We start from the raw sequence: 9,544 nt of genomic DNA, 5'->3' as shown, positions 1-9,544 counted from the left end.
AAAATACAATGCATGCATATTTGATTATACGCCCCCAAAAAGAAGCATTAACTTCAGATTTTAATTTCATGTTTCATAAGTGCAAAAAAGTAGACGTAGCATACGTTTATTGTGTTTTCTCGATTTAACACATCATTTCTTCTTTTTTTTTTAACAATTCTGTCCTGTATTGTGGTGTTAAGGTCAAAGTAGGGTCTTTAATATTTCAAATGGTAATGGAGTAAATGTGATGCATTACATTGCGCTCATAAATATCAAATGTATGTCCAGTACAATAAGTATGCACAATTAGCTACTTTCAGGCACCACAAGCAAACAATAATAACCAAATTTTATTATTATCATTTAAATGGTTATAAATAGCTGATGTTTTCTTCAGCTTTTTTTTTTTTTTTTAAGAAGTGTGGTGACATGATGGTAATTTTTTATTCGGAGATTACCTTGGACGTGCTGTGAAATACATCTCCCGCTATTAATCATTCATAGACTCCATCTGTGCAGCTATATAATACACGCGAGTCATTCACTCTTAGAAGAAGAAGAAGAAGCTGTCTTTTCTTTCACTTTATTGAACAAGCATATTTGACCACTTTCATAAAAGAAAAATAGACACAAATTGACACATTGCCTCTAAATCCAAGTGGATCTTCACGGATCTTTACACGGATTTAGAAAAAAAAAGTATTTGCATTAGTTTGATGTTATTTCTGCTGCGTTTTTGACGCCCTAACACGGCTTAATGAAGATGAAATATATGATCTTGAACGGAGGAGTGATGGCGTCAAAACAAAGGCGCGAATGCACACGCACACACAAAAGGAAACACAAACTTGGACACATTTAGCGAGCTGCTAGTCTGCGCGGCATTGTCTTAGCGCCATCCGTCATCCTAGCAAGCGCTAATTGAAACCACCGGCGCTACAAATAACACTCACTCGGGCTTCTCGCTAACAAACAGGCGAGCTGTTGAGGATTTTGGCAGTGCATAAAGACAACGTGCTCGAGACTGCTGCTGCAAAGTCAAAAAAATGGAAAATATATTTTTCTGCGAAGCATCCATAAATCATTCGATTCCGAGCAGGAGTGTTTGTTATGTTTCATAATCAAAGGCAATTACGTCGAGTATAAAATAAATGTACATCCATTGCTTTCTGTTGGCGTCAAAAGCAGGCTTAAATTTTTAGCTTAAGAGTTTTAACGTTTGATAATCATCAGGCTTTCTGTTTTCATTCTTTTTTTATTCAAATGTAGTCAAACTAAATAATGTGCTGCCATCTAGTGGTCCGTGGTAGAATTACACCTCAAATAAATTCTAAAAAAGCTAGTACCAGTACCCAGAAGAAAGGTTTACCGTTTTAGTTGCGCAACTACTGTACCTCATACAAATTCGTGACTGTCGGCAAACGATTAAATATACGATATTTTTAATTTCTCCAAGCAGCTATGCATTAATTGGATAGGTGAGCGAGACACGTAACACGCAAACTCATGCAGGTGCACGAACAAAAGTCAACACGCGTTCATCACGTAGCAAACGAATCAAGTTTGCCATGACCCGCGAGGAGGAAAAGAAGACACGAGAGCTAATTGGCAGCTCAGAGAGTTAACACCTGCAAACAGCCCACGTCTTGTGTGTACACACACACACACACACATGCACGGCCATTGAAAACAAAGGGCGAGCAGTGAAGCAGAAGAAAAAGTGAGAGGAGGAGGTGTCAGTGGGCGATGCTGACAGGCAATGATTGATGTTCGCCCATCACGCCACGCCTGACACTCTTCCTCCCTCCCACTATCCCTCCATCTGCAACAAAGTCATCAGTGTGTGTGTGTGTATGTGTGTGTGATTCAGCTTCATTCAATCAATACAAACTGAGGCCTTCTGTATGGCCGCGCTACAGCCAGATTGCTGACAAGACACAAGAATTGCGGGCGCGAGGGAGGAAGCGCATTTCACATGTAGATTAATCCCGCTGCCATAGCCTGTAGCGTGTGTGTGTGTGAGTGTGTGTGTGTGGCAGCCTTTAAACAAGCCCTGTATGTCGGAGGGACATGCTCCTGTGATACTGATAGACAGCACCACTGACATGTTGAAGGGTACCAGTACATTGAGATTTTTTATTTTATTTTTCTTGAGGAGTCAACAAAAATTGACCGGATTTCATTCTTAAAAAAAATGGATCATTGTGATTCTGAACTCAGCATTGCTAATAAACGGAGCAATGTTGAGTTTCAAGCAAATTCCCACAACAACTTGGTTCCTTTTGAACCTGGTTTTAAAACGTTTTCAAAGGAAACGCTGCAGTCCTGGGAGCAAAATCTTTGATGGAAATGTTTAATTTCTTTTCCTCCCACGGCAGCGGCTAGCGCGGAGCCGATCCGTTTGCTTCGGCTCGTCTTATTTGACTGGGGAGCCCCCATTTGCAAACACTGCTTATTTATTCATTGCCACTTCTTGCCTTTCTTGCCTTTAAGCCAACGTTACGGAGAAATAGCTTCCCAGATGACTGAGACCCAATTTGGATCCGCTCTAGCATCGAGCACTGTTAGCGTTATAGCCAGAACGCAAACTGGCCCAAAAACTCACCATGAAGTCAAAATAATAAAAGAAAAAAAAAAAACTGGAACGCAGTTATCCTAATCGAGGCAAAATTTAGTTGGACTGAAATGAAACAAAAAGTCAGCCATTTTGCTTTGAAGCAACAATTTTGGCCAAATTTTAGGGGTTGTTGTCAGTTTAAGATAGTACCATATTTTTCAAGGAAAGTCATTTAGCAAACAATAAATCCAATTTTTCTGAGATAATTCCGCAATTTGATTTGAAGGTCGTCAGCATCTGCTGCTCATTTGTTCTTTCGGGGTAGCTTCATTGTAGAGCAACCAAATGACCTCAGCCTAAAGCTGTCAACACACCATTACATCCCACGCTGACTATTAAAGGCAGAGGGGATGATGGTGTGTGTGTGTGTTAGGGAACACAGGGGCGGCTTTAAGGCCAAAGCCATTGTAGCGCAAAGGTGTTGGCAGATATAAGCCGCAGGAATGTTTGTTGGCCGGTCGACGTCGCCTTATCAGCACGCTTAATAAAGCATGGCCGTGCCTGCGCATCAATACGGGATCGCTCCGGAAAAAAAAAAAAATCCCCGCCGTCGAACGTGACGTGAAATCGTTGCGCCGGTTCACTCGGGATCGTAAATCCTTCTCCGAGAAATGTTTTGCTGCTACTCCCCTCTCATTCCAAAGTTGTGATTTAGTTTGGAATAACATATATATATATTTTTTTACATGTCTGTCTTATCGCTTTCGTCTGGGTGACGTTGACCTTCACATGACTTACTCGCCAGACATTCGCACCATTAACGACTTGTAAATTACAATGTTGTGTCAGCAACATAAATATCGTGTTTTTCCTCCCCTTTCCTCCTCTCCGTTGTATCAGGCGGCTCCATTTAAAAATCTGATGCGTTTCCAAAACGCTGTCACCCACATTGGATTAAATTGGATTTAATTCAGAGAAGAAATTTGGCGGTTGACCGCTGCGTTCTGAATAAGCTGAAACTTTGATGTGTTGTGGAAGTATTAGTTGTGTAAATAACAAAATATCTACATTCATTTTGGAATTCTGTCTTGGAAAATGTTGAAAAAGCGAGGAATTTGAGAACTGTGAAAAATCTTTGGTAGAAATTTTCCCGATGGAATGGTTTGAAAATAACGGAATAAATAGAGACAACTGGACGGGTGATTTAAATTTGGGAAATGAGCTCCACTCCATTTTGTAGTTTAACTTGCTAGCTACATGCTAGTTCGCTGCTAGGGCAAACAAAACAAAGCTGACATTGCGCCATGAAGATAGATTTCAGTGCCTTGTAAAAACAAAACCTGTTTTTACAACTTTCCACGTTCTTGCTTGGGGGTGTGAGCGGGGGAATTTTGCAAAGGGGCTTGTGGGATACCGAGAGGGGGGGTGCGTCATACCTGGGGGCCCTTGAATGGAGCCCACAGGTGAAGCGCTGTTGAAACAAATCTGAAGCTGCCTAATGACACGCACCGTGAAAATGGTCACAGGTCATTTCACGCCGCTGACAGCTTGCTGCAGCTCGCCTGTGCAAACGTGTGTGCGTGTGTGTGTGTGCTAAACATGAGCAGAATGTAATGGCGAAGAAACTGTCTGCAAAACATGAGAAGACATTCAAACGTGATCAGTTGCTAATCCGAATGATAGTGTGCCTTCTCCGCACACCTGCTAGCTTCATCAGATAGCTGAAATAAATCCAAGTCATCGTCGTAAAAAAAAATAAAAAAAGCATAATGGCTGTTATAAAACCAAAAATCTTTTCATGATGCTGCAAATTTCTTTGCTTGTGATTTATGGAACAGGATTCTGAGGAAGATGTAATACTCCAAACACACCTGGGAAGTAGACTAGTCGGGACCACAAAGGGTAACATTGTGTTCTCGGGTCAGCAAATTATACGTCAGATTAAAAATAATTCCTCATTCCCAACAGCCAAATGTCCGCTCGGGCCTGTCAACATAGCCCGAATCAAACCAGGTGGCGGCGAGGGGGCACCAACACCTGCACGGAACCAAACCCAATTTCTGCAAGATCTTATATTTGAAAAAACACAAAAGCAGTGTTGTAGCAAAACAAAGATTTTATTTACACTCGCTCAAAACGTACACAGAAAACTAGTGCGGGACAAGAAATAGTGCGCTAACACGTGACAAGTTATGCAAAAAACAAAAAAACACATCCATCACATTATTGTCTAATACTATCACATTTGCGGCACTTTTGAAACAAAAAAAAAAAAGTCTGATTGAATCTCAGTTTTTTCAATAGCAGCATGGTGGAGTCCAGAGGTGTATGTTTTTTTTTTTTTTACAATTTCTGCGTATTCTGCATCCTCTGCCGCCTTCGAGCCAAAGCTTCTTGCTTCTTGCGTTCGATTTCTGCTGCCGAACACTTGGCCGTCATCTGGTTGGTGACGAACACTGCGGATGAGAAGAAAGAACGGAAAAAAATGAGAAAAGGTGGACAAGTCTGGTTCGCGTTGAGTCAGCATGGAATTCATCACCTTTGTTGCTTTTCACCGCCGCGTTGCACACGTTCCTCTTCAAGGGCGACAAAGGTTCCTGCTTTGTCGGCACGCGGCATCCTATCGGGAGAGTCGTGTAAACCGGAGCTTTCCATCCTTGGTTGACCTTCAAAGTGTTGCTCGGTAACGAACTGGAACGCATGATGGTGCGAGGCGATTTCCTGTTAGGGGGCAACGTTTGGTGGATGGCGAGAGGCGTGGCGGCAGGGGTGGACCGTGCGGGTTGAGAGAGACTTTCCACGCTGTCGCACGCCTGGTAGAAGAGAGCGTCGTCGTCCCCGTCGTCCCATTCACAGTCGGAAATGTTGTTGGTGGATGTTTCTGGCTTGGGTTGAACAGTTTGGAGGTAAGGGTTGGTCTCCAACTTAAAAGTGCTTCGAGGTGTGGGCTTGACTTTGGGACAAAAGTCCCGCAGGTTGGTCAGAGCGGATTGCCGGACCGGGCTGCAATCCTGGTCGGGATTCTGCATCAGGGCCAGCAAAGAAGAATCGTTGAGCAGGTCGTCGTTGTCCCAGTCGTCGTCAAAGTCGCCGCACTTGCTGCTTGACTCCTTGACTTTTTCAGGAGCAGGATTGGACTTGTTGAGCTGGCTTTTGCCCTGGGTTGATTTGGAGGAGACCGGGCTGAGGGCTCCGCTGACCTTCTGAGTGGACGAGTCGAAAAGGGCTCGGAGCTCGGCCTCGGTTTGGTTCAGTGGTGACGGCGTCTCTGTTGGCGTTTTGTCAATTTGGTTGTTGTTGTTTAGCTGGGCCGACGCCTGCTTGTCTTGCTGCATGTTCTCGTCAAACTGCCGGGCCAGTTTGATCAGCTCGTTCACGTTGTTCTGCCTGGAGAAGGGAGCCGTCGTTTTGATTTGGTCTTTTACTCGCTGAATCAGGGTACAATTGTTTTGTGACGAACTCACCGGTGGGATTTCTTCTTAATTCTGGTTCTGGGTGCGTCGGGCGTCAAGGGTGTCGGGCTGCAGAGCCACTGCCACAGAGGCGACAGCGGACCTCTTGGTTTTGTGTCCTGCCAAATGCAAAACACAAGGATGACTAGGCAAGTTTACCACTTTCTTTTTTCTACCATTAGAAAAGCAGCTAACCTTTGGCGCAATGAGATTGACAATGTCAGCTATTTCCAAGGTTCTAACATTCGGCCCCACCTCTGAAAACAAAAAGCAGGTTAGAGGAACAAAATATGGCCAACTGACTTTTTAATAGCCTGTACGCAAATAGTTGGGCTATTTAACCGTTGACAGTTTGTTTGACAAGGAGTTAGTCAATTTGTGGATACGTTCAACACATAATGTTGTTTTGATTTTTACCAGCGGGGGGTGACATGGCACCCCAAACGATGTCTTGTGATGGCTCCAGGTCATTCGAAGAGTCTCCATGGTTGGATTCACTGAATATGCAGTGGGCTCGGCGCGGAGGACTTTGCAGCTCTATGAACATGAAATGAAGTTTAATGTCATGTTCACTTCTCTGTCCAAAGTTTTTTTCAGCCACTGATATTACTGTGCAATTAATTTGGATCCATTGATTGAGTTTGTCTGGACAATTTTAAGGAGAAATTGTTTGAGCAATTCTGTAGTTCTGTGTCCTCAAATTTCAATTTTATGTAAGTTGCACAAAGTGCAAACTTTTTTTTTAAATTTCTTGACTTGTTTTTCACCAACTACCCCTCCCCCATCACTCCTGCCTGCAACAGATGCAAAACAAAAATATGCACGTCAATCATTGCATGTTCATTATTCACCTTTGCAGATATTCGCTAAGGGAACTTCGGCGTCCTTCTTGTCCTGACTTTTTCCGTGCAAAACTTTGGAAACTGACCGAGACGGATCAGTGGAGGATGCACACGACGAAGATGACGAAGCGGTAATCGTGGAAGCCGTCCTCGGCTTGGACATGGTGAGTTAAACCGTTGTGAGCGATGTAGCTTCTGCTCAACATTATTTTGTTGATCGACTCAAATCGATTTCAAATAGCGACGACACTTTCTTGTTGTGTTGTCGCCTTCAGTCGAGTATTTTCAAGCGCGCCACCATGTTTGTTTGTGACGTCATACGGAAGCCTGGAAGGTTTTGGGACGAGCGAAACGCGAAGCAGCAAAACAGTCGTCCAAGCGTAGGGCAGGTAATTATTTTGAATGTCTTTAGAAGTATAGTGTTTTATTGAAATTTTACTTCTAAGAAATAAAAAAAATGCTAGACTTTGTATATTAAATGATTAAAAGTCCACTTAAAAAAAATTCGAATCCAAATGAAATGGAATTGACTTGAGGTAGAAATATTTTTTAAAACCTTTAACAATACAACATTGAATGAAATTTTACTCATAAAGTTTTGAAAAGATTAATATTTTGTATATCGGCAGCCAATCAGCCATTCATACACAGTGAACGATATGAAAAGAACATTAAAAAAATAAGTTTTCTTTTTTAATTGAGCATAATTAGCTTGTCGTGTTAATTGCAGCCTTTAGGGGGCGCCTGTTCCGCTCGCTACTGTATAACTCCTTAATTTACTTTGCACATTTGGTCCTTTTCCAGAAGCTCCTCTTGCATCTTTCTACCTTCACCACACACGTTCTATTTAAAGTTGACGCCTGGCTTGTTTAGAGGCAATTAGAGAGCTAATTGTGCAAAAATTCTTTACGGCTTTTGCGGCAAAAAAAGTCAAGAACGCATGGCTGCTTGCCCGAGCAGCTGCTGGCGTTTATGGCGAGGAAAAGCGGGGACCATGCCGTCAGGGGATTGGGGCAGGTGTAGGCTGCGAAGAAGAAGAGGAAGTTGTTGGGTGGACGCCAGTTTGTTGAGATGATGAGAAGCTAACAAATAATAACCACTTTGAAGGCCCGCAGCAACGCATCTCCAAGGAGTCACGAGTCAGGCTATAACAGTGAATTGCCGCCATATTGAGCCTCTTCCTTTTCAGTCATACAACATATATGCTAAATTACATTAGCCAGTTGATGGCGTTTTGCATTTCTGCTTAGCGTTAAGCTAGCGGGCTTTTGTAACATGAAATGACAACGTATGGTTAAATCCATGCAATTTCAATCTTTGTAAAAATGATTCCATAATTGGATCGTAAACCTAAGTCAGATAAAAAAAAAAAAAAGTCTGCCGACCGACTAGAATGAAGCGGTTTTTTTTGCCCCCAAAATGCCAGCTTTGAGATTTGAGAATTGCTTTCTACTACATTGCAATATCGATTTAAATTTGATGAATCCTTTCGGCATCCCTCTCCATGTACATTGTGGATTTTCCTTCTATTGCGAGTGGGACCGCAACGTATCCCACGTTGGTTGCATCTCAGATCGTGCCAATATGGCCTCGGGCTCTCGGGTGACAGCTAGCATGTGGGGCGGTGGAGAGCTTCCAAAGAACCGCCGCGTGCCAACTCGCTCTCCAAACTGGGATTATGAGCTGTCTCGCTGCCAACGGAAAGCGTCGAAACCAAGCGGCCGCTTCTTCCCCAGACTCCCCGTCGGACGGAATCCCGCTGGCCGTTTCTCTCGCGTGGAAAGGAAGAGCTGAAGGCTCGGGCAGCTGGCGTTTGAAGGATTGGGAATACCGAAACACAAGCGTGAGGAATATTCTGAACAAAGTCAACGAGGACGAGCATCTATCGTCGAATTTTGACTTCATGCTACAAACTGGTGGTGTTCAAAGTCCGGCCCGGGGGCCATTTGCAGCCCTTGTTGACCATAATAAATGTCCCGCAGAGTGCTGAAGTGATTAAATATTCAGATAAGCCACTCCATGCCACCCCCACGTCCACCATCCCGTCACATCCACACCTCCTTCATTTGCTTGGTGAGGAGAAGCAATCAATTCCCACGTGGAGCGACAGTCATGTCATATTTATATGAATATGCAAGAGCATGGCTGGCACATTAAGATGAATTTGGCACATATGCGCTTTTAAGCACTTGGGATGCACTCGTGTGAGGCCGTGAGAGTCATGTGACCGGACACGTCATTGTGCTTATGGACACGGGCACCATTTTGTCCGTCTTAGGTGTGTTGCACGTTTGGACTAATAATAATAATAATAATAATAATAATAATAATAATGATGATAATATTTTAAAAATCCTTTCAATAAATCAATTAGCCAAATATTTAAGATACATGATTAAATAATAGATAATGAAGAAATACATTTTTAAATAATTTTTAGAAAAAAAACCCAGCTGAATGAATGCAAAACCCATTTTAACATTCCTTTGATGCTCGCTGAACTGAAATTTTGTGTAATGACATGCTCGACGCTTTCTTGGCGCATTTTTCCTAATTTTGCCCTTTGTTTTCCTTTTCAGTTTTTTTCCCCCTTTCCTGGGCGATGTATGCATGCGCGGTGTACGGCAGCGCCCCCCTGCAGAGGCAACCCCTCCCGGGTTAATGATGACAGGAAGCGGGCCAGATGGCAGCGGCGCGCGACCTCCTCTCGG

At 43.3% G+C, this 9,544-nt stretch overlaps 1 protein-coding gene across 1 annotated transcript; it reads right to left on the bottom strand.

Moving 5' to 3' along the window:
- Positions 1 to 4,637: 4,637 nt before the first annotated feature.
- LOC133158179 (ewing's tumor-associated antigen 1-like) lies at positions 4,638 to 7,155 on the bottom strand. Its single transcript, XM_061285174.1, has 6 exons — positions 6,843 to 7,155; positions 6,409 to 6,528; positions 6,187 to 6,248; positions 6,004 to 6,110; positions 5,079 to 5,926; positions 4,638 to 4,995 (listed from the first exon to the last, which is right to left on the bottom strand). The coding sequence occupies exons 1-6, from the start codon at positions 6,994 to 6,996 to the stop codon at positions 4,883 to 4,885; spliced, it is 1,404 nt and encodes a 467-aa protein (XP_061141158.1). The 5' UTR covers positions 6,997 to 7,155; the 3' UTR covers positions 4,638 to 4,882.
- Positions 7,156 to 9,544: the final 2,389 nt, after the last annotated feature.

This window comes from Syngnathus typhle, linkage group LG8 (genome assembly GCF_033458585.1).
Source record: "Syngnathus typhle isolate RoL2023-S1 ecotype Sweden linkage group LG8, RoL_Styp_1.0, whole genome shotgun sequence".
NCBI classification, from domain to species: Eukaryota; Metazoa; Chordata; class Actinopteri; order Syngnathiformes; family Syngnathidae; genus Syngnathus; species Syngnathus typhle.
This window is presented reverse-complemented; position numbering and strand designations above follow the sequence as displayed.

Bases quoted from the DNA above. Each gene is read 5' to 3' on its own strand.
- LOC133158179 (XM_061285174.1), bottom strand. From the start codon at position 6,996: ATGTCCAAGCCGAGGACGGCTTCCACGATTACCGCTTCGTCATCTTCG. The intron at 6,529-6,842 runs GTGAATAATGAA...TCATGTTCATAG, and splicing joins CTTAGCGAATATCTGCAAAG to AGCTGCAAAGTCCTCCGCGC. The intron at 5,927-6,003 runs GTGAGTTCGTCA...TCCCTTCTCCAG, and splicing joins ATTAAGAAGAAATCCCACCG to GCAGAACAACGTGAACGAGC.